Here is a 25951-nt window from a genome sequence, read left to right on the forward strand (position 1 = left end):
CAAACATATCACTCATTGTTAAAATGGTGTGTAAGCCCCATTTCCATCTTCCTACCCCCAGGCCTAACTGCCTGTTTGAGTCTTTACCTCTTTTCTCTGAAGGCCTCCACGTGCACACATAGTAAACCTTTCTTCCTACTGACTTACCTTTAGTCAGTTTAATTTGCAGGGTCCATATCATTAAACCTAAGAGGGTAGAGTAAAAAGTATTTTTCCTCCCCTATATACCATTAGTGTATTCCTCCTACTATTTGTATGATATTGTGACGGATAGCGGGAATAAAATGTCCCCCCCAACACAGAAAATGTCAGTCACTACCATGCATAATTCAGTGTAAGCCAGAGAGACATAATTTTAAAAATAGCCCAAGCAATGTGTAATAATAAGCTGTGTGAAATACTGTAGAGGAACAAGAACTGATTCAATGAGAGAGTAATAATTTGGCAGTTAGGTCAGGGAAGGAAACTGTAATTTAAGACCCAAAGATTTTTTTTTTAAGTTTATTTATTTATTTTGAGTGAGACAGAGACAGTAAGAGAGGGGGTGGAGCGGGGGGGGGGGGGGGGGAGAGAATCCTAAGCAGGCCTGCACTGTCAGCACAGAGCCCCTGTGGGGCTTGAACCCACGAACTGTGAGATCATGACCTGAGCCGAAGTCAGATGCTCAACTGACTGAGCCACCCAGATGCCCCTGAGACCCAAAGATTAAGTGAGAGCCAGCCAGGAAACAAGCAAGGGCCCTGATGGCGAGTGGTAGTGGGTGATCACCTCCAAGGAACTGAGACAAAGTCAGGGAGAGAGCCTCGCGGTGTACAAGTGGAGCCAGGGGACCAACTGGGAGTCTACAGGCATGGTCTAAACAGGAGAGAGGGTGGAATTCACATTGCAAATGATGAGGGGAAATCTGAGATGTATTTGGGGAGTAGAATCAATAAGACTTGTATCTCAAACCCAGTGGCATTCACTGGGTATTCGGGCCACTATTCTTTGTATCAATCATGGCTGTCTCCAGTAGGCCCATCCCTCTCCTAAGTCAATGGCATCTTTGTATAATATGACATGCAAAGCAGGATCTGTGTTTGGGTTTATTGGCTTCTGAATGTCCCCACAACAATGATTAAGTATTTTGTTTGCCATTTAGGTAGAGAGAGGCAATGCACAACAAGAGAAAACTAGAAAAGGCTCATAAGGCTAGACTAGACCTCAGACATCTAGTCCAGCGGTTCTTAACATTTGTGAGGAATGATGGAAAATTATACCTGTTCATGTACACATTTTGATGGGAGGGATCACAGACTGCCTGAAATTCATACATGGCTAGATGCAGATTTTGAGGTCCCCTGTTCTAGACCAATCTTCCCATTGTTCAGGTGGAGAAACTGAGGAGTAAATGTTCTATAACATAGACAAAGAGGGAAGACCAGAAGTGTTACCTCCTGACTCTTTCGCTGAATTGTGTAACCTATGGAGCTTCTGGCAGAAACATACATTTCAGCCAAGGTATTCTAACAGCGGGCCTTAGATTTACGTGATCCATGGGGAAGCACCATGGTTCTGCTGGTGGCTGCTGGAATCTTGGGGAAGGAGGGGGCTTCCAGGTCTCCAGCCACCACTGATTCTGATCTGCTCCTGTTGGATTCATTCCACTGCAGACGACCTCACCATCCTACACCCCCTCCACCCCTTCCCAAGAGTGTACACATGTAAAAAACTAGAACTTTCCCACGGTTTCCCTCCAAAACTACTCCCCTGAGGCCTTTGAGAAAATGTGATGGGCTGCAGCATAGAAAATAACTTAGAATTAAATAAGAGCTATCCTTGCCATTGAAAAGGTCTTAAGTTGTTTTGTGTCTCTGGGGTCAGGCCCATGCCCTCTTGCTAATAAGCTTGCTGGTCCCTGTGTTCTTGCAGGAGGCAACACTGCTGTTTTTGCATTTGTCTTATTTTCCTATACAGAGCAATTTTGTTCTGCCCCTCCTTCATTCCAGGCACCGACCTGGGGCTGCTCTTTCACATCCTCTAGGCTTCAAACCTTTCCTGAGGAATTCTGATTTGGAGGTGAACATCTGACAGTGATTGAAGGTCAAGTGAAGAGGTTAAATCTGTCTATTCTTAAAAAGTAAAAACAACTTAAGTTTGTTTATTATTTGGGGGGGGAAGAAAAAGCACAGTTCAGGAATGAAATGCCTGACCACGTCACTGCTTCCCCTCCTGGCCCCATCCAAAGTTGCATGTGAGCAAAGGTTCAGACACAGCTAAGGACTCAGCCCCAAGGTTAATTGGACCCCCTCTTGGAAGGTCTCCAGCACGAGCCTCACGTCCTGTTGCTCATGCAATGCAGGGGGCTCCCAGACTGCCCCACTTCCTAGAGTTCCAAGCATAAAACGCTCTGTTATGGCTTGCCTTTGGGACACCTTGGCTTGTTCAATTTCATACTTGAAGTTTAGATCTACTTATTAACCCACCGCCTGACTCACCTGACTACCTATCAAGGTGGCCAGACCTTCCAGACAAAGTCATTAAAATTGCCCCCAAGGAGTTTGATTCAGGACCCTTAATTTCCTTCACGGGAAAAGCTGTGTGCGTATCAGCAACAGCATATCATGATTTTTGACATAGTGATGGCAGGCAGTTGGAGTTATATAAATTATAGGATGTGATTACAGCATTGCTGTGATAACACCATCGAAATCCTTTTGTGATGCATAACATTCAAAATGCAAATTCCAGGATATTTATAAGCCCATCAAATAGAATTGTTACGACTCCTTTTAAACCCGGGAATGCTGGGTTTCTTTTACAAGGAGGATGAGCTGAGTTTTCCTTCTGTCACTTAATACAGCACAGAGAACTCTCCATGTGAGACATACACGCTGCAAATTTCAAGTTTCCTATCTTGTGCTGCCAACACTATGAAACATGATTCAGGACAAATCAGGCTCTGGTGTCTTCATATCTTAAAAGCAGGCACTGTGAGCTTTTCAAAATTCACGAGAAGCAATGTAACTCAGGCTGGTGGGAATGGAAAGGCCATTTCTAATCTCACATCAAGCATTTTAAAGACTCTGGCACTCTGTAATGCAGTCCGTTGGGCTTGTGCCTCCTCACAGCACATATATATGAGATAGCTGCCCACATCCCATGGGAGAGCAGAGGCCTCACATCCACGCAGGCGAAAGAGGGCTGAATGAAGCCCATTTGTTCCATTAATTATCCCAACTCTTTGGGCAAATTCCTCAATCTCCCTAAGTCTTGGCTTCCTCATCTGGAGAATGGAGACAGTAGGACCCACTGACCAAGGATGCCAAAGCACACTTAGCAGGATCTGGGGTGCATGTTAACTGCCCCCATACCGGTGGCTCTTGCACCCATTTATTCTTACTGTGCTGCATGGGAGGCCTGGCCTACTGCACTGTAGAAGCATCAAAAAGGATGCTTCTGAAGATCACCACTAGCTTTTACAGTTCAACCATTCCTCCCGGGCTTTCTGGTTCACTCCTGCTGGCCACAGCACAAGAACAGGACCATGGCAGATTCCGTTACTATAATTATGCCAACGCTGGTTGTTGCTCTAGGACGCTGCCAAAGAAATTTCTGAGACAGTGACGGTCAAGGGCATCAGTAGAACTTTTTCGTTTCCTTTCTCATTCCCAAGAATGGAATGGAGCTTCCAGGCAAGACACATGGATATACCCCTTAGAGTACAGAGAGTGGCTTCAAAGAATGGGAGCAACCAGGGATTCCTCTCTGCTGGGAAGGGACACATATACATGACCCTCTTTACCCCCTTTTTTTAGAATGTCAAAATTTGGGAAGTCTAAAATGAAAAGAAGGTAGAATTCATTCCATAAGACTCTGTGTACAGAACAATAAATAATGCTACTCTGAGTTTCTAGATAAAAATGATTAGCATTTATATGGAGCACTTGCTATGCACCTGGCATGGTGCTAAGCAACATTATCTTTTTTAATCTTCACAATCTATGAGATCGGCACCGTTACTATTCTCATTTCACAAAGAAGAAACCTTGATTGTACAGTTGACCCTTGAACTACATGGGTTTGAACTACACGGGCCACTTCAACATGGAAACTTTTGATAAATATTAGAGTACTGTAAATGTATCTTCTCCTCTTTATGATTTTCTTAACAACATTTTCTTTTCTCTAGCTTACTTTAAGGTAAGAGTATGGTATATAATACATATAGCATACAAAATACATGTTACTTGACTATGTAAATTATCAGTAAGGCTTCTGATCAACAGTAGGCTAATAGTAAAGGTTTTAAGGAGTCACAATTTATACATGGATTTTTGACTACAAAGGAAGGGGTTGGTGCCCCTAACCCTGCATTGTTTAAGGGTCCACTGTGTACAACACTATTATGTGGTAGGTAACTTACTGTAAAATACTTTAGCATAGATGATGTGAGTGCATATGCTGATTTCTAAAGAATGTTTATTGAGAGAGAGCAGGGGAAAGGCAGAGACAGATGGAGAGAGAGAATCCCAAGCAGACTCCATGCTGTCAGTGCAGAGCCTGAGGTGGGGCTTGAACTCATGACCCTGAGACGATGACCTGAGCTGAAACCAAGAATGGGACACTTAACTGACTGAGCCACCCAGGTGCCCTGGATTTTAACCTATGTCTTAGAGAAAGTCAACTGCCTTAACCAGAAACACATACTCTGGCTAGTAGTTAAGCAAAAGGCAACATGCCCTACCATTTATCTCTGACCTGAAGCAGAGGTTTTGTCAATTACCATAAAAATGGGCATTAGAAAGGATTTTTCATTGGTAAATTGGAGATTTCCACTCTATATGGATTGGTTAACAGATTGCAGAAACCCCGCCTTCCTCTGCAGGAGCCCACAAAGGGTTTTGGGAGCTCAGCAGATTCCATCTTGAGAAACAGCATGTCAGGTCTTCTTGCTAAACAGACAGCCTTCAGCTGCTGACTCAAGGCTTCTCAGTCACCTGACTCCAAACAGAAGGTTAACTGACACCTGCAAGTAACACGTTTGTTCTGATGCAAGATGCCATCAGAACATCTGAAAGGATAGAGATCTGGGACTTCCTGGAGCTTTCAGAACATTTAGTTGACTTGTTCAGGATGTTAATAAATGTTTGCAGGGATGGCAGAATTTGCCTGAGACTTGTTTTCACCATAACGTGGTAACAGGATTGCGAGAAAAACAAAGTACGGCCTTGCCACTACATGTTGGAAGCTACCGATAGCTTTAAAAAACATCTAATAATTTTAAATTACCTGATTGGCTTGTATTATTCACTTCAGAGACTTAAACTGTATTTCCTAGAAATGACACCCTGCTGTCTAGCATAGGGACTGACCCTCAGCTAAGTAGGCGTTTGCGTAATAAACTAGGTAACCTACATCGGGTTTCATAGGCTTCCCCAAACGACGGCCAAAGAGTAGACTATCCTATCTACTGACACTACAGAAAAGGAGCAGTTCAGCTGGATACAAGGGCCATGAAGTCCAGACACCCTCAGTGCTCCTAATTCAGCCCTAGGTTGGATTATCATCACAAGAGAAATGGGAAACTGACAAACTTGATCTAGATTCCATGAAGTCTGGGGAAATCAACAGACCTTACAAAAATGTGTGGTTCTGCCAACACGGCAAAGGGCTGCTGTGAACCTATTGGCTGCGGCCAAGACACAGCTCTCAAGGCATCCCTGCGTTCCCAGCCACCAGTTTTCTTTTCCAAGTTTATCCTTGTTTGCATTCAGTTCAACTTGGTCGAAAATCTGTTCTTAATAATATTAATAGTTAAAATTAAGATTACTTTAACCTCTAAATAACTTATGTTTAACAAAACCACACTATTTTCTAAGTAAAAAGACCCACACATTTTAATAACAAAACAGAAATCTCACTTTAAAAGGAGAGCTTTTGCAACACAATACGGTTTGCTACAAACGTATTGTCATGCAGTGATCGATATTTCTTGAGAATTCCATGCTTTCACATAACAGAAAACTAAATAAGAAGCAGATTGTCAAGTGCTATGATGGTGAACAGCTGCCAAAAATCTCTGTTTTTTCCCCCCTCATTCCGTTAGTATTCTGTTGCAAAAGTTATATTGAAACCGTAATTCATTAAGGATTTCTCAGCATCTTCTTCAGAAAACACACTGTGATTCTATCATATCAGACTTTCTGGGAATTTTCCTTTCCAGTCTGGCCCAGAGTAATTAACTTGGCCTGAATAAAGATGGTAATTAAAAGCAGACAGCATTTATATTTTGATGGAGAACTGAATGCTAATACTAAAGAAGCTCCATGGACCTGAATATTTTTCCCAGCCTCTCCCAATATCAAATGTCTTTGGAGTCCACCTAAATTAGGATGATGCCCTCCCAAGAAAAATCACATTCCACTCTTCATCCATAGACCATATCTTTAGCAAAAAAACCACTGTTAGGAACTTTTCCATCAGACCTAAGTAATGTAGTATAAACAATGTGCCTTAAGCAATCAACCCTTTCCCCAACGTATTGCTCGTAACAATATGCATAGAAAGGGAACGTTGCAGAAATCTGGTTCACTCCTGAAAGTTCCCTGTTCTTCCATCTAAAATCAGTGATTTCCACTGAGTAGATGAGGCTGGCATTCATTTAAACCAGCTGTTTCAGACCTGAACTTGACATATATGACAGCCATATTTTGGGGACAGTATTTTAAACTCTACTTGGTACAGCCATCCTCTTTGTAGCCAATATTCTATACTACTTCTTTCCTACTTCTTGGTGTCTCATTGGATGTTTTTAGAAGAAATATAGCGTAGAGTGAGAGAAACAAGCTCTAGTGAGTAGTAAAAAGAGGCTGGTGGTATATGACAAACAACATGCTACTTTATTTCACTTTCATCCACTTCCTCAAAGAGTTTACAGTTCGGTGAGATAAAAAATGTACATATGTGGAATTTCTGATATAGTACAAGATTCTGGGATGGTGCCAGATGATTTAAGAGCACATCACAAGACCAGAGCACCTGGGTGGCTCAGTCAGTTAAGCATCGGACTCTTGATTTCAGTTCAGGTCATGATCTCATGGTTCACGGGGATCAAGCCCTGTGTCAGGCTCTGTGCTGACAGCACGGGGCTTGCTTGGGATTCTCTCTCCCTCTTTCTGCCCCTCCCCTGCTCTCTTTATCTCCCTCTCTCAAAATAAATAAATAAACATTTGTTTTAAAAAAAAAAGAGCATATCACAAAAGCCCCATTTGAGACTAGGGGTGGATCCAAGGAGATCAGGACATGCTTCCCAGAGGAGATAGTGATGGAACTGAAAGTGAGGGATAAGCCCAAAAGGCTCCCAGCTGGGGTGGGAGGAAGAGGCTGCTTCTTGCAGTTAGGTAGAAGAAAATCTTAAGACTATGAATCTGTGGGTAGGGTGAGGCTGCACAGAATGGAGAAAAGCCAGGTTGAAACAGAAGAATGACGGGTGAACAGGGGTCAGGTTATCAAATGATTCAAATTTAGGTCCCCCTTGAGGGTTCTGAGCCAGTGGTGAGTCAATCCACACTTTATATCCTCTAACTTACTGGTTGATAGCTAACATAGCTCAACCATTTGTGAAGCACTTTGCAGCTGGGCCTTGAAATACTTTTCTGAGGCAGACAGGAAAAGTCATCTAATTTAGCCTCAGGATGGTCCTCGAATGTGTGAGGACAGTCCTTCCCAAGGGTCCCTTCTTGGAAAACCATGGGACGTGAACTGATGAACAAGCAGTGCATTTGAATCTGTCCTCAAAGGAGGATCCTTGACATGGAAACAAATGCTCATTACACGGTGCTAAGTGAGAGAGAAAGAGACTGGGATGAATACTTGCTCTTGCTTCATCTCGGGTCACCGTCAGTGTGATTGCTTTGGAAGAGAAATCAATTACAAGAGTGTTGAACAGTTGTTTCCATCAACCAGCAAAGATGTTGATGTTCCAGATTTTTTGAGTAAACATAATGGAAATTGATTTGAAAACACGTTCCTTTTGCCTGAATAAACCATGTCTTTGTTTTTCCTTTCTTTGTTCAGAACTAGAGAGAATTTCCCCTGAGGCACTGAGCTTCCTGCTTGGTCTGGACATTTAACAGTAGTGTGTATCATCGGCAGAATAATGCCGAAGGAGCCCCCAGTTGCTATATCACCCACAGGCAGTTGTGAACAGCCAGGAAGGAATAATCTTTTAAAGTCAAGAGGCAAAGAATGGTCCTCTGCCATGTTTCAATAAAAGTAGCTGAAGAGCCCAGCTAGGTGAAATACTCTCATCTATGGTATCTGTGAGCCACGGTCACAGACAGTACATCTGCATTTGGCACAGCAATGCTTACGGAATGAAAGCAAAAGAATTACATCTTTTACATGGAGAAAACCCTGTGTGCAGCAAGAGAAGAGAAACTGGCAGCTGATATCAAACCACAGGTTGATAATCTGGGATTATTTTAATTATTCTTCATGCTGGTCATAAGAGGAATGCATTCATTTTAGTTTAAACCAGGTCGGTGCGTGAGAATCAGCTCTGAGAATCGAAGTTGCCCAAGTATTTGGGCCATTAAGGGGGAAAAAAGCAGTACAGATTTAGTTGTGGTGGCCAAAATACCTCCCTCAGCTCTCAAAAGACACAAGGGGAGAGGGATTCCTATCCCCCATGTAGCAGACAGGTGGATGGAGGAAGGGCGATGTCAAGATGTGGGAGGCAGGGAAAGGACTGGGAGATATTTGTTGGAGCAGCTGGAACTAAAAGGAAGCCATGAGCCTGGGGCTCAGAGAAGAGGAATGAAGATATGGTACTGAGAGTTAGTATTAGAACCTAGTTGGGGATGCAGCTTATGGAAACTGTGGATAGAAAGACAGAGGTCTAGAAATGTTACCTCCTCCAGACTCTGGTCATTTCCTCTTGCTTAAAAATCTTTCCTACAGAATCTGTGATCCACAGCTCTGGCTGATCTGTTTCCATCATATGACCCTTCCCTAGCCACAGCTGATTGGATAAGTGGTAGACATCTGACCTCAATGGGATGGTGGGATGGTGGGTTAGAATAAGTTATGCAATTTGCTCAGAAATGAACTCATATCACAAACACTGAGCCCATCTGTGTCAGCTTTGAATTGGGATATCATGTTAAGCAGGACTTAGAGAAGACCATGTTTCACCTGTGAATAAGGGTGGCCAAGGGAACTGGTCTCCAGAGAATATAAAAAATACAGATATTTGAGGGAAAAAGCACAGGCAATTTGGTTTTCTAATACAACCATGGGCACAACCTTCCAATCCCCATAACCATCTCTCCTAACTAGACCCAACCCGGTGCCTTGATATAAGCTTAGCGGCACAGCAGATAATCCACAGCAGCGAATTCCATTTTGCCATTTTCAGAGACTGATTCACTTATTACTCAGAATACTACTTAGGTTCTTCAGTGCCAAAGAGAAGCAAAACAGTGCTTTGGAGCTTCCCTAAGCATTCAGGAGGTGGCCAAGCAACCAGGGCTCCACGGCCCTACTCCTCACATCCACCAGAGCAGCTTAGCTTCTATATGTATTATACACCAAGTGTCCATGGAAACATTTCACTAGACAAAGAGCTCTACTGCTTAAAAACATGGCACCATAGGGCACCTGGGTGGCTCAGTTGGTTAAGTGTCTGACTCTTGATTTTGGCTCAGGTCATGAACTCGTGGTTCATGAGACTGAGCCCTGCATCAGGCTCTGAGCTAACAGCATGGAGCCTGCTTGGGATTTTCTCTCTCTCTCTCTCTCTCTCTCTCTCTCTCTCTCTCTCTCTCTCTCTCTCTCTCCCCCACCACCCACTCTCAAAATACATAAGTAAATAAGCTTAGAAATGAAAACATGGTACCATAATGAATATCATACTGATGGAATACATGATCTCAGGCATAGATTAGTTTGGGAGTCTACAGACAAAGTCTATGCAGGACTCTGTACCTTGCAGCCCTCCCAGTATCAACTACCTTTGGGACTGGTTTCTTCCCCACTCTGTGAGATTCCAGCCATCAGTTAGCTCCACCTCACCCCTCAGAATGGGGTTGTGACCCAAACAGACCTATTATGGATTTGATATCGATGCTGGAAGAGAAAGAGAGAAATCAAGGGTATCAAACAATGAAAGCTAGTGGATGGGAAAGGTCGTGTTTGTCATCCTAAAGAGTGGGAAACTGCCTTCCCAAGAACTAAGCCAAGAAATCAAGCAATTCATGAGATTCATTGGAAGTTGAAAACACAGGAGTGATTCCTGAAGCTAGTCATGCCTCGGGACAGAACTACACAGGTATCTTGGTTCCAGGAGCTCACGAATTCCCTTTTTGACCTTTGCTACTTTGAGTTGAGTGCTCTCACTTGTAAACAAAGAATACTGAATAATCTATTATGCTAAATGATTATTCGGGCTTAATGGTCTTATCCATTTCTATAAGATCTTATCTATTTCTAGAGACTGTCCTTTCTTTAGGGACAGTTACAAATTATTATACCATAATAGCAGAAACAACCATAAATCTAAAAATTAAAAAAAAAACCTCTTAAAAACTAATTTTTTTCATTTTCAGCTCTAAGCATTTCTATTAGTTGACAGTCATCCATAATGTATCAGAATATCTTTCCTGAAGATAGTACTTTTATACTTTGAATTCATAGTTTCACAACATGAACTCAAAGAAAAAAACAAGGTTGAGCTAAACAAACAAACAAACAAAAAAACAACAACAACCCACTATTTAATAGAGAAATCTAGAATCAAATGGAAAAGAAAAATATTTGGATAAATATAAATGGCACTAGAAATCAGAATGCACTCTTTTTAACATCACCATCTCCTGGCAAAAAAATAATTATAATAGTAATCTGTTTCAATGGAAATAAAGTACTATAATATTTATAGTCTGTGCCAGAGTTATAATGACTGCAGGGGCAGAAGTGAAGTGTCACAGCATGCTCCACATGTTTTTAACACGGTTTCTAAAGGCTCTGGAGGCTATTAAATTTAATGAACCCATCTGCTATGAAATAGAGGTCCCAACGTAATCAGTTTTCTCCATGCCATGTAATGCAGATGGCATTCTCTGTTCCACGACCCAGCAGGATGGTTTATGTTTCTCTATACGTGTGTCTTTTTGTTTTGACGATTTGAACTCCTTTGATATGCAGCAGTGTCTTGGGAAAATACTGTAAATTCAGTTTCCAAGCCCCAACAACTTCTTTATGATGGCTTCGACCCCCTGAGTAATTGCTTCTAGGCAGTGCGATGTAGCTTAAGGCAATCACCCAAACGACTCCTAAATGGCCTAGGTACCATTCCTAGATGAGAAACTGAAACAAATGTGCAATCTATCAAATGCGAAGCATTTTCTCCCAAGTTGGACTTAGTGGGGGGTGAGGAGGAAAGATACACGTCCAATTTGCAAATGCAACTAAATTGGTTTGAAAGTTCCTACAAATTGCATACTGAATTGCATTACCAGCAACAGGGAGGGGCAGGAGGGCTTGGTAATGAATTCTCATTATTTTAAATGGTCACATTCCCACTGTTTCTAAAAGACTTCTTTGCTTCCCTTCTGCTTGTCACCATGGTCTGTGGAAACTCCCCTGGAGGGGTTGATCAGGGATGCTGATGCTTCCTCAGTTTAATGCAGCATCTACCCTGCACAGCAAGTTGGGTAGCATTCCCAAGATGATTAAGTCCCAACTGGAAAGCACAAGTCATTTGCTTACAAAATGGAACAAATTCCATTGTTAATGATTTTTTTGCTCTGCACCTAAGAGATAATGACTGTGCATGACTTGTATTCTGATAAGAAGCCCATGAATTTCAGAATTCTGGTGTTTGCTGTTTTGTCAATTAATACATGAGATCTTATTAGATTAAACATAATTAATGTTGTTAACATTAATTCATTTATTTGGGCTTCACCGGGAAAGCAAATTGAATAGAACAGCCAGGCAGGAAACAGAATATTTAATCAGACGGGTAGTAATCAGCAGAGAAGACAGGCCCTGAAGGGAAAATTCTGTCAGTCCCGATTCTAGATCAGGCTTAGTTAAATACAATCCTTGACTCATGTGCAAGAATCTATATTTAGGCTATATAGACTTTTATCTTTAGCTTGTCCAGACCCCGAAATGTATGAATCAATACATAATTAATAAAAAGGTAAAGTACCACCCTCACGGGTCATTTTAAGCTATTCATTTAAGTATTAAGTCAATTACATGATTGTATTTGTTGCTGCTGGGTCTTCAGCCATAATGACTGATGAGTCAACCAACAGGAACTCCTTTTGCCTTAACTTCCAGATAATTAAAGAGAAAGAAGACTTTTAAGACCATGTTAAGCCAACTGGTGGAATCAAGTGTCTATGTTTACTAGATAATCAACAAATACCTACTCCTTCAGTATTTGGTAGAAATAATATTAATCAGCAGGTCTGGTTAATCGTATCTGAGTGCGAAACAAATCAAAGCCACTTTCAGACTACAATGTCACAAAGAGACTCAAGGCTCTTAGAGGCATTAGTGGTAAGCAGCAGTCTTATGATGAAGAGCAGACATGGCTGCCTTGAGACTTGCTCTTCATAGAGAGTTTGCAGGAAGGAGGAGGTGTTGGTTGTATTTCCTTCCAGCTTGATCTTTCCCTCTCAGACCACAGCATGTGGGCAGTCTGTTGCAATAGGCAGGATTCTAAGACAGCTCCCAGGATTTCTGCCATGGTAGGTACATGACCCTTACAATTCCTTCTCCTTGAGTACACGTATGATGGGATATCATTAGCATGATTAGGTTGCTATCAATGGACTTGAAGTTAATTAAAAGATTATCGTGGGTGGGACTGACGTAATCAAAGAAGCTTCTATTTAGAGGGATGCACTCTTGCTGGTCTGGAAAAGAGCAAACAGCATCGTGTGAACTGCCTCTCATTGACCATGTGGCAGGAACTTTGGGTTCTAGGAGCTGAGAGCAATTCCCAGTTGATAGCAAGCAAGAAAACCGGGACCTCAGTCCTCTAACTGCAAGGGATCAATTCTACCAACAATCTGAATGAGCCTGGAAGAGGCCCTGAGCTGCAGATGAGAACTACAGCCTTGGGAGACCCTGAGCCAAGGGACTTAGCTACCTTGTGCCCAGACTCCTGACCAATGGGAACCCTGAGATAATACATTTGTGTTACTTTAAGCTGCTGTTTGTGCTCATTTGTTACATAGCAATAAAAATGAACACAGCTGTCCCCATGATGCTGATCCATGTCACAAGAGCATGTGGGTCATTCTAGCTGGAAATCAAAACTCTGCACATACCAACTGCTGGCCCTCCTCTCTGTATTTGGTAAGGTCACTGTCCACAGAGCTCACAGTTCCCAGAGGCTACCAAGAGGCAATAAGATAGGAAGCAGATACTAACCTGGCCACCAAACCTACCACATCAACCTGAGAGAGAACAAACAAATCAAGGTAAACTTACCCTTAATGAAAAGGAAGGAGGGAAGAAAAGAAGGAAGGGAGGAAGCAAGGGAGGAAGGAGAAGAAGGGGAGGAAGGGAGAAATAGAAAAAGAAAGAAAGAAAGAAAGAAAGAAAGAAAGAAAGAAAGAAAGAAAGAGAAAAGAAAAGAAAAGAAAAAAGAAAAGAAAGGGAGGGAGGGAGGGAAAATAGCTAAGTACCAATTTCCTCTGAATATATGGAAGGCTATTTCTCCCCAGTCTTACAGATACATGGCCCACAGTTGACACATTGTTATTTTCAGCAATAATCTGTAGAGTCTTTCCAATGCATTCATTTACATATCCACAGAAGTAACAATTTTCTTTTAACACTCATTAAGTTATGGGTTTCAATAATAATTAATTTATACAATTAGGATAAAATAACAGCTAGCATCAACAAGTTTGGGAAGTCTGAATATGAAGACAACTAACTTTGAATAAACTCGCAACTCAACTTGGAACAGTTGTGTATAAACTTCTTGTACCAGTATGGCCTCCAGATCCAGTGTCCAGTGTGCTTTGGGCAAGAGGCACGAACTGTTTCACTGAGCCCATTATTTGGTAGCCAATTGAGAGAGCTCCTACTGTGTTTCTCTTGCCTTGGGAAATCGGCCAGTACTTACTTCCATGAGGCTGTGGGGACTGGTCTGGATGGTGCAGCACGGCTGCTAGTCCTTCTTGGGGACAGTGACCCTAGACATCAACCCCAGATATTAATGCCCCACCACAGTAGGTAATTACAGTGAAATGAATTCCAAGGGATTAAAGTGCATCTCTAGACGAACAGTGCTTCCAAGGGACTCATTATACCTAAGTGCCAGATTCTATTATCAGAAGGGAATAAGCCGTATTGCAGTTACCAGCCCAAAAAAGGAGAACATTTCCAAAACTTCCTATAGCCAAGGAGAAAAATTCCCACTGGGCTTCCTGAGTTTGGGAAAGGATGATAGGTATCATTTACTGCATTCTCACCATGCCCAGATGTTTAATCCTTAATGTCAACCCTGGAAGTCAGGTTTTATCCCCACATGGTAAAGGAAGAAAACAATACTTGAAGAAGCTAAGGGACTGACTTATGGTCACATAGCTAGTATGGTATAGACATGGAATTCAGACTGGGTCTCTTTTAATGATAAATTCAATGCTATCAGTTAATAAACTAAGGTAGATTGTAAATGCTTAAATATATATATACACATATATACATATATGTACATACATACATATATTTATATACATGCATGTACATATATGTATGTATATACATACATATACATATGTGTGTGTGTGTGTGTGTGTGTATATATATATATATATATATATATATATATATATATATATAGCCCAGAGCTGCCAATGCTACCAGAACATTATGAAAATGGGGTCACCAGTTCCAATGTCAAGTGCTTCTGAATTTGGTGTCTTTCATTATTCCATGGTGGGACATATTAGGGCACTGCTGGCTTGAGACTGTCCTGAATGTGTCAGGATGGTCACAAACTTGTCTTGCTTATGCTGCCTCCCTGCCATTTATCTTGTGGGTGGTTCCCAAGTTGGACTCATCTCAGAATTTCCACTCTACAGATAAGTTCAGCATGCAAATCCTCTTTTGAGCCCACACACCAACAACAGGGGGCTTTTGTTCTTGTCCTGGCAGAATCCAGGCCCAGACAGAGTCTGAAGAGATTGTTGCTTCCTGGCCAAAGATGCAGCCATGGGAGCAACAGCCGCTTGTCCTCACTGAACAGCGGTAGAAAGAAGGAAGATGGAAACCCCAGTGTCCCCCCTGACCCAGCCGGTTTCTCAGCCCCACCAAGACGAGAAGAGACTCTCAGAATGTTCTACTGGGGGAATTATTTCTCAGGGCTATTTGCAAAGACACAACAGAAGCTTGGAAAGCACAGAGGTGGTGCTGAGCTGTCATTCATTACGGCGGGGGTGGAGGGGCGCTAGTTTTACGTCTATCAAAGGATTCTTGAGGAGGTAGAATAAATGAGCTCTGTTATCTTGGCATACCATTTTACTCAATTATGAGCGACTTAAAGCATTATTTTATTTTTAAAGTAAGTAAAGATGATTATGGAGCAGAAATGCAAATTTCATAGAATGTTGGAGATAAAGCACAAGACTTCAAAGACATTTCCTCTGAAAACTGCATGTCCAGAGCTGCTCCCAGACCATTTATTTTTGCTTCTGCTATCCAGAATTCTTTCGTGGAAAAGTTGGAGTAGCAATGGGTTCTCCGGATCTCTTCACTGCCTTTCATATGTAAACGTATATATGTATGTGCATATACATATGGGTATGTAATATAGTAACTCTAGAACAATTGATTTAAGTGATTAACATTATCTAAAGCAAGACATCATATTAATACAAATCTTTGCCCTCTTCCCTGACCTTCCACCACCATGACCTTCAGGTTATGTATCCTCAGCCGGCATACTCTATGAGTGTGGTGTGTCCTTTCCAAAGGCACGCCGTGCCTATTTGCTTCTCATTAGTGACACTAGTATTTTTAAAGTTTATTTATTTATTTTGAGAAATAAAGTGAGTGAGAAAGCAATAAAAAATGAATAGAGTGAGAGAGCAAGGGAGGGGGAGAGAGAGAGGGAGAGAGAATCGCAAGCAGGCTCCATGCTGTCAGCTCACAGCCCAGCATGGGGCTGGAACCCACAAATCGTGAGATCATGACCTGAGATGAAACCAAGAGTCAGACGCTTAACTGACTGAGCCCCCCAGGTGCCCCTAGTGACACTAATTTTGATGACCCACGCCAGATTTTATTTGGATTCTCCCACTGTGTAGAGACTATTTTTTCCCCTCACACCTAGTCAAAAATCTCTGGGGAAGATCTTTGAGATGATGAAAATATCCTGCTCCAAATCTCCCCCTTGGTTTAACTTGCACCGAGGACCTTTTCCCTCACCCAGTCTTCAATACAATGGCAGGAAAGTGGTGATCTTCTGTCTCCATGGCTGCCGTGACATTTATCAGTCAGCGGGGCACTGTGCACCACGCCCCTGCCCACCTACTTCATCTGTTCAGTTCATCTCATTGACATTTGTTCATCTGTTCACTATCGGTAAGAACACATGGATTTCCGTTTTACTCCACAGGTTATACTCCGCTACTGTCCCTTTTATTTTGAGGCTCAAACTGTCCCAGAGCTGACCAGTGAGGGCCCCTTCATACTGACTCCTGTGTCCTTGTGAGATGACCTTACTGTTGTTTTGAGCACTTCTTAGTTTCTGGCATAAAATATTCTAGGCTCTTTGGTGGGGGGTGGGGGGGGGAGGGAGGGGGGCAAGGGGTACCTTCCCCGCCCAAGCCCTGAAATTAGCAATTTCTCTAAGAACGCTGGTTTGTCTTAGTGGGGAATGGTTTTAGGAAGCTGGGATCCGGGTTCTAGATGTGCTCACTGCTACTGGGGTGCCACTGCTTAGTCTAGGCCCTTTCAAGGGACAGAGTTGGGGTTTCATTCTGAGACCTCCCATCCCGTCTTATCCTGCAGGCATCTGTTTTATGTTCCTCATGTACACGTTTGCTCACTCCTACCATACTCACAAACCAGATTCAGATTTGCTAGGCCCACATGACACCACATGACACCAAAAGGAGTTTGGTGTCAGTTCTCTCTCCCGCCTAGACTGAGGGTAGTCTGTTCAAGATTTAACATGGTGCCTGAGTTCTATATTCAAAAGCGTACTGCTTTTTCTCCCCTTTTATGGTAATATTTTTAGTTCATACGAAATGCGGTTGGATTCATTTGGTTCTGTTTGCATTCACTATTAGTTTTCCCCCCACTCTTGTTGACTGTAATTTTTGAATGCGAAGGACATCAACCTGCTTTCAAAAATCCAAGCTATGCAAAACGGTGTACCCAGAGGAGTCTCACTCCGTTCACTATCTCCTCCTCTGCACTTCCGCTTGTCATAGGTAACTGATTCTATGCGATATCCTTTCTGTGTTTCTTTTCGTAAAATTAAGCATATATACCTATACCTTCTACTTCCTCTTCTTTCTGATACAAAAGGTGGCACTCTATTTATACTCTTACATTTTATTCTTCTTACTTGGCAATATAACCTGGAAATCCTTCTATATCTACCAGGAAAACCAAATCATCCTCATTCCTGTTTTTCATATTAAGACCCATGATGTGTATGTACGATGGTTTATCACAATCTCTCTCTTATGCTTGTGTATTTAGGTAACTTTCAGTATTTTGAAATGACATGCATTTCTGTAATGGACAAACCTGTGCACATGTATTTTCACATTGCTGCAGGTTCGTCTTCAGAGTGCATTCCTAGACGTGGAATTGCTGGGTCCAAGGATAAATGCAAATGTCCCTTCATAGAGATGTCCCCATTCTCTTCCCACACACAATCTAGGAGTGTTCCTTTTCCCACAGCCTCATCAACAGAGGGTATGGTTAGGCTTTTCATTTTTGCCACTCTGATAGATGCCAAATTGTATTTCACTAGGGTGTGCTTTTCATTTTTCTTGTCTTTCTACGAGTGAAACTGTACATCTTTCATATGTGGAAAAGCATTGTTACTATTTTTGTAAATTGTCTACTGTCTTTTGTTCACCTTTTAAAAATAGGAATATTAAGGTATTACCCTCAATTTTGAAAAGTTCTTTATATATTAGGTTATTAATGACTTAAGTGTGCTCTATGTTGCAAATATTTTCTCTCATGTTACCTTGTGCCTTTGACTTTGCTTATCGTGGTTTTTGACTTATCAAAGTTGGTTTTCGTTTGGTTTTGTCTTTAAGAGTTAAACTTATTCATGTTTCTTTTCATTGCATCTGGATTTTAGAGTCATTGCCAGAAAGATTTTCTCTGAATCCAGGTTATAGAGGGATTCGCCCAGGTTTCGTTCAAGGGCTTGCATCATTTCATTTTTTACAGTTTGGACCACAGATCCACTTGGATTTCTTTCTTGGGTAGGATGTGACAAATAGAACTAGTTTCATCTTCTTCTAAATGGCATCTAGTTTTCTCAAAAGCGTTTATTATGAAGACCATCCTGACCCCAGTGATCTGAGATGACACCTTTATCTATACTGAATTTCCATATGTAGTTGGATCCCTTGTTTTTTTTTGGACCTCCTATTCTACTGACCTATCTCTCGGTTGCTGGTACCACTATGCTGTAATCATAGAGGCTCTGTTTTATAGGTCTTAAACTGATGAAACAAATAAAATGCCTGATCAAACTGGCTGATCAAACCCTGTTCAAACCACTGGGTGACTGGCTCACTTCATTCTTGGCAATAGTCACATGGCTCCTTTTCTTTAAGGCTTTTTCCTGCCATACTCAACCACACATAAGAGATGAAACCATCAGTGCTGTTGCTGTGGCTATTGTTGTTAGTATGGTGCCCACATAGATGGGGCAGCTTAATTATTTCATTGCCATGATTCTAAACCAAACTGGGGTCAGACTACGGAAATGATGAATGCCCCGGGTCTCCCTGGCAACCAGAGAGGGTTTTTCACCTTAGCGTCCATCTCTATGCAGGGTGATTTCTCCCGGGGAAGGGGTAGGCCACCACGGTGTCCCCCAAGTTGGGTCCCCATATGCTGTTTCTGCCCTGCATTCACCTACAGCTGCCAGAAATGCAGCAAGAATGAGAGAGCTCATGGAGAGAAAAGCTGGCCCACCGCAGCCATTGAGATCACTCCAGAGGACAGCTGTGCCTGGGTTACAGTGATTAATGTGATGTTAATCCCAACAAAAACGATGGGAGAGAGGCCCTGTGAGAACATTTACAATCAATAAATGAAAAATGCCACTCCCATCAGACTCATCATCACTCTGAAAAATCACCCTGAAATTACACACGAAACCTGGCCATTGAGCCATTACTAGATGATTGGCAAAGCTCCTCCTTTTACACTAATTCTGCATCAGATTTTTTTTTTTTTTGCTTGGAATTTGCTTTAGAACGAGCTCATGGCCAGAGTTCCAACATCAATCCAGTGCCTGTGTAACCACCATTGAAGCATATTCTCACTCGTCTCTGGGAAGAGAATGCAGCTGTGGCCTCTACGGCGGCTCCAATTCACTGTTGGAGCTAAACGTTGGTCACCTTCCCAAGCTGAGACCTCAAGATTCATCATCAGGACCGGGCCTCTCAGATGGTTAGCACTGAATCTAACAAGCCCATAATAACTGCTACTGATAGAATCTGTACACATATGGGAAGGAAAACAAAGTGCTGAGCAGACACCTGCCAAAAGTGCTGGTTACATTCTGATATTATGATTTTTCACCAACCTTGCTTGCCCAGAGGACCAACACAACTGTACCACAAAGGAAAATGTCATCAAACTCCATTATTGAGGAAGAGTGATAGAACAGCCATTGTAAAAATAAATGAAAGAAAACCTCACTCAAGTGGACTTGGTTGCTAGAAAGGGAGACCGGTCAGAAGAAGTGTCAATCACAGACCCAACAGAAGACTACTCAACAGGAAAGGATCACCAGTTACAGGCCCCAACAGGAAAAGATGTACATTGCATCTTCCACAAGAAATCAAGCACCTTTGCAACCCAGCCAATGGGAAACCATCATCACCTTGAACTCTTGCTTCTCTCCAGTGGATTTTAGTTCAAAACAACCCCTCCCAACTTTCTCCTTTTTCTCCATAAAATAACGTTGGACTTGCCTATGGTTTTGCTGTAGCTTGCTTGTCCTGGATTGCAATTGTCTACTATTCCTGAATAAACGCATTTTTTGCTGGTCAAATAACTGACAGTTTTATTTTTAAGGTTAACACCATCTTCTGGAATTCACAGAGGAAAACCCTCAGGCTCTCCCCCAAAGGCCCCAGGGACTCACAGTGCTGTCGATGTAAGCTTCAGTCCATACCACGTCGTGCTCCTGATCGATGACTTTGGGCCGGCTGAGTACATGCAGGTATTCCATGACATTTTCCTGCACATCAGCCAAGGTGGAGATCTGGGTGAAAAATCCTGCCGAGAGAAAGAAACAAGCTTAATAGCAGGAAGAAGTACGCTGCAGAGCAAGCATAGGCCATTCCTTCTTGGCCTCTAGTTAACTTCTTTCATTTCTTTTCCTTTCCTTTTTATCTTTTTAACTTATTTTTTAAATGTGTATTTGTTTACTTTGAGAGAGGAAGCATAAGTGGGGCAGGGGGAGAGAGAGAGGGAGAGAGAGAATCCCGAGCAGGTTCCACATTATCAGCAACAGAACATGACCTAAGCCAAAACCCAGAGTCAGATGCTCAACCGACTGAGCCACCCAGGCACCCCTTTTCCCTTTCCTTTTTAAACATCGTATCTCATCTCTACCATCACCCACTTTATGAGTAATATGTTCATGTGATATCGAAAATATAATCAAGCAAAAGGAGTAAAATTAAGATCAACCATAAACCCACGTCTCAGAGGAAGCCCCTGCTAACCCAATAAAGAAAGTTCACCTGGACTTTTTCCCAACACATCCACTTATACACATCCACATGCACCTTCTCTGTAAGAAATGGGAGTCCTCTCTACATGCCATTCTGGAGCTTTTTTTTTTTTTTAACTTTAGTGACTTTATTTCCAATGGGAAAACTATGAACCACAAAATTTAAAGGCCATCTCATTTTTATAACTGTAACAATAGCTATGCCGAATGTGAAGGGGCATAAAATCTACTGAGCACTCGGTAAACAAACTCTGTCTTGTTTGTTCTTGCAACATGAGGAAGTGGGTATAACTGTGCCCACTTTCAAGACAAGATGACTGAGGCAGACGAAAGAGATGGGCTTCGCCCAAGTTCTCACAGGTATCAGGCAGCAACCACCGAAGGTGCACCCAGGGTTAGGAGTCTCTTCATCCGCTCCTTCTGCTCCAACAGAATTTGGCCCTTTGTGTGTTTGAGGCGGAAACTCCAGCTCACATGCCTCATGTGGTCACCAGACCTGCGTTTTGAACAGGCTGGCTTGACATGGTTTCTAAGTACCAAAAAAAGTCTTCAATGTGCTATCATCTCATGATGGGGACACCGTTTTGATTTTGAGCTCCTCTGCGGTGAGGAGTCCTGTTGGCTTCGCCATGGGCTAGGAGATGTTAGCAGAGGAGGCATGAGCTGAGCAAGGTGTGGGTCGCCGGAGTGGGGGGCTTTCATTCAAACATTTCTGAAAGGCTTTTGTGGTGCCCGGCACTGGAGAAGCAGGGATTAACAAGATCAGCACAACCTCCTGGGGTCTGGCAGGTCTGAGTAAACAGACAGCTGCAAAGTAGCACGGTCAATATTATGCTGAAACCCACACCAGGGACAGTCCACCAAACCCAGCTACCCCAAGGAACGGTCAGTGCAGCTGGCCCCTGGAGGGTGAGGGCCCAGTTAGCTAGAGGGAGACTGTATCCAGCACAGCAAGGGGTGTGAGTGAAGACCTAAGTGGAGAGTCAGGCCCCTTCTAGGAACTGAAAATCACTCCGAATGGGTGGAGTAAGGAGCTGGGGGAGGGGAGCTGGAAGTCAGATGCTGTTAAGATCAGAGATGAGTGGGGGGGGGACAATTACATAGGACCTTGGAAAGGAGTTTAGATTTTATCTTCCAGGCAGGTAGTCATGAGAGAATTTTAATAAAGGGGACACTGACGGACAAAATTTATGTTTCCTCCCCATGCCTTTCAATAAGGACCCTTACAACTAAGCTCACGCCATGTCCTACTTGCTAGCAAATCAGAGAAGGGTATGTACGCCCCTGAACCAGATCCGTCACAGCACTTGCTACAGTGTTTATAGAACCTCTCGTCTAAAACAGTGCCCCGGGTAAGGAAATGCCTGCCCCTCTGTTGTCCAGAATGGGCTAGAACACTCCCAGGGCATTTCCAAACAAAGGCCAGCTGGTTTGAATTTGCTGTGCCAACCCCAAACCAGGTTGGGACCATGTGGCTTCTGGCTTCCTGATGACAGCTCTGCACAGTGCTAATTAACATGCATTGTCACTCCTGTCCAGGGCTGGGGCCTCTCCCACCCCAGGGGAAACAGGGCCCCAAAGGCACAGACCTTGAGTGCCTGTTCCAGCTTGTGGCCTGGGAGGGGGCCCATGTGCACCTTGGCACTCCCTCTGAGGTCAGGCACTACAGTTAGGGACATCCATCTGGGATGGTGCTCCCACAAGGCTTCCAGGTGGCCCTTTCTTGGAGGCAAGGTGGGAAAGGCAAGATTAAAGAGGGCTGCTGGGTGACAGAGCATTCATGCTATCATCCCTTTATGCACGGCAACTGCAATCACAGTGTGACTGAGCAGAAAGCACATCATCTCTCCTCTAGCAGGCAAAACTTGGGCTCTGAAGGAAGGGTGTTATGTCCAAAAACAAGGCACAGGGGACAAGCTAAGAGAAGTGTGGCCACGTTGAGAGGAGAAGGAGAGAGCTGAAAGTTCTGCACCATCAGGGCACATGGGCGAACAATTCACAGTGTAGAGCAATTCCAATTGGGGATCCTATGCCAAATGTGCACTGAAGACAGCATCTCTTAGGAGGAATTTTTCTTAGTTGTCTGTATTTTCATTCGAATGCTCAAAGCCAACAGTAAAAAACCCTGATTTGGGTTTTCCTAAATAGGGCCAAGAGAAGGAAGGGAATGAATGTAAGGAGGAGGATGGGAGAGAGATCATTAGCATAGGAGGGAGTAGGAAGGAAACACAATCACACATTTGGAAGGATATTGAGCTGGGACACCATACTCACTTGGCCTTGCTTATCATACTCAGAGTTCTGAAAAGCTGGCTTCTCCCCAGAGCTACAGACCCATAGCCAACTGTATACCTGACACCTCCATGGGGATGAGTAACAGGATTCTCAGGCTCAACTTGTCCAAAGCCAACTCCCAATTTCCCTGTCCAAACCCATTCCTCCCCTGGTGGGTCTTCCCCATCTTAGCAAATGGCGCCACTGCCCAATTAGGCCAAAAACATAAGAATTATCTTTGATAGCCATCATTTCCTCACCACACCCCATAGCTAATCTATGGCATGTTCCTCTGGCCCTGCCTCTAAAATATATTTAAAATTCTGTTTCCCATCTCCATTGCTCCCAAGACTCCATCATCTCTCCCCCAGAGCCTCTCACGCCTCTCCCTCCTTGTTATCTATACTCCTCATGGCAGTTGTATGGAATGTCTGTAGGTATAAAGCAGATCACCATCTCCCTTCTTAAGGTCCTAAAATAGATTCTGTTTAGAGTTACAATAAAATTCAAATTCTTACTCTGACCACCAAGACTCCCCATCAACTGGCCCCTTCCCACCTGGGTGATGGAATCCCCTTCTGTACTCCCATCCTTGCCCACTGTTTCACCTCACTGGCCTTTTGCTTCCTCTCACAGAGCATGTTCATCACCACCCCCACCTCCGGGGCCTTTCACTTGCTGCCCCTTCTGCCCAACATACCTTTTATCCTCTTTTGCCATGACTGGCTTCTGTTATCATTTGGAGATGAGCTGCCTGAACTTATTTCTTTCGATTCACTCCACCTTCCCTTTATTTGTTTTACTCTGTTCTCTTTCACTGGAATATAAACTCCATGACATGTGACAAAAAGCTGGTGCCTATCTTGTCCAGAGCAGCATTCCCCAAACCAGGCACAGGGGTCTGGGGGAATCAACAGTAATGTAGGGACATTCATGAGGCCCGAGTGTCTCCCTGCACCTGGGCCACACAACAGCCTAACTCGTGTGCTCATTGTATACAGAGGAACTTGAGCTCAGTAACTTGTCCTGGATCAATTCGAATCTAGGTTCATCAGATTCCAAAACCTTTGCTCTTCACCACAGAAGACACTGCCTCTCCCCGTATTAGGAAGGGTCAGGCACAGCTGCTCAGAGGTCCTGCCCCAAGAGGGTGACCCTCATGGGCTGTTTGTGTCTCAGTGGCTGAGAATTTGAGGATGGGGATGGGAAATGTATAGCTCTCCCCTGAAGTTCCTGGGAACTGCTCAATGATTAGCACCGAAGATCTACTGAAAAGGTCACATGTCACAGTTCTAACTTCTATCTGAAAACATAGACCAGGAATGCAGATGTATAAAATGTAAGAAAAGCAGAAATTATAAAAATACTATTAATAATGTATACTGCAAAGCTTAATGCAAATTTATCATCTAGCCCCAATTCATTAAAACCTAAAAACTTTCTGAAAGGCTCTTTTTTGTTTTAAAATGTTTTCATATAAGTTTTAGTTAACAAATGTACCTTTTGATGGATAACAGGAAGTCACTGAGGGCTGGCCGCTTTGGCTGTAACTATAGGTGCTTCCCTTGTTTTCCCTCCTCATTCTCTGGACTGGCCACCTGCCCTCCTCCCTCCCCTCACTTTCATTTCTTTTAAATTCTAGCTCGTGAATGTTTATTCTCTTCTTTAATGTGCCTTTTTGGACTTCATAGATCATGTAAGAAAACAGAATCAGCAATCATTTGGTAATTACCAAGGACTAATTAATGCTGAAATTAGCCATCTATTACAAGTGGTCTGCTCATTTTTCTACATAACATCAATTTATTTACCTTATTCCCTTGCAGAGCCTTCTGTGAACTCTGGGTTACAACTACTCAGTGCGATAAACCACAGGCAGCCTGGTGCTTTGTGTTTCTGAGATTTTACCACCCTTACTTTGAGATTTCTTAAGGGTCCTTGTCGAAAAGATGCCTCTGTGTGAGATGCTCCGTCGTCACATCACTCGATACTCAGCTTTGTGGTGATGCCAGAGGCGAGGGCCCTGTAAGTCAGTCCTCAGTGGGAGACTCTTTCTGTGCACCTCGCATGCCGGGGTCCCTGTTCCATCTTTGGTGTGATGGACACTGCTCCTAGTGAGTCTTTTCAGAGGCTTCCCCTCGGCCCGTCTCTTAAATAAGACAAGCTGAAAACTAGAAAGCCAAGATTCCAGTCTTGTCAGAGCAATAAGGTGGGCAGCGAGGTCGATGGTGTGACCTTGTGTGCATCTCCTAAGGAAACAGCAGTGTTCTCAGAAGACCCTCGCAGTGTTCTATCTCCCTCCTCCCTGTCAACAGCACACACTGCTGAAAAAAACCCACTTATTTCTGCAGAAAAATGTAGTTTACAAAGTGCTTTCTGTCTCCACAGTTCTTTGGACTTTCACAAAGACCAAGCAAGAGGTCTACTGAGCCCTGAGAGATGAGGGCTCTTCAAGGAGTTGGGAAGAACCCATTGGGAGAGAATGCCCCCCTGGACAGGGAGCCCAGTGGCCCTGGTGGGCATCGTTGTCAAGTGTGAAGCTATTGGAATGAGCCCCAAACCTCAGATTTAGGAGCAAGCCTTTTCCTTTGTGAATAAAATTACATTTTTAATTTCAAATCTCATGTTAGAAAAAACTAATTTGAAGGATCATGCGGTAGAGCTAGGAATGCTGGCTTGTCTGCAGCTCTACTGCTGAGCCAACTCTTCCCA

General features: G+C 43.2%; 1 protein-coding gene across 7 annotated transcripts in view; it reads right to left on the reverse strand.

The window, feature by feature from the left end:
- The window catches only part of CACNA2D3 (calcium voltage-gated channel auxiliary subunit alpha2delta 3), a 1033852-nt gene that overhangs the window by 264484 nt on the left and 743417 nt on the right, over positions 1–25951 (reverse strand). For all 7 annotated transcript variants that reach the window (XM_053220354.1, XM_053220357.1, XM_053220355.1 and 4 more), the window contains one exon: positions 20372–20505. In XM_053220354.1, coding sequence (XP_053076329.1) covers positions 20372–20505 — 134 coding nt within the window. The remainder of the gene's footprint in view (positions 1–20371; positions 20506–25951) is intronic.

The sequence above is a fragment of the Acinonyx jubatus genome, chromosome A2 (assembly GCF_027475565.1).
Source record: "Acinonyx jubatus isolate Ajub_Pintada_27869175 chromosome A2, VMU_Ajub_asm_v1.0, whole genome shotgun sequence".
Taxonomy (NCBI): Eukaryota; Metazoa; Chordata; class Mammalia; order Carnivora; family Felidae; genus Acinonyx; species Acinonyx jubatus.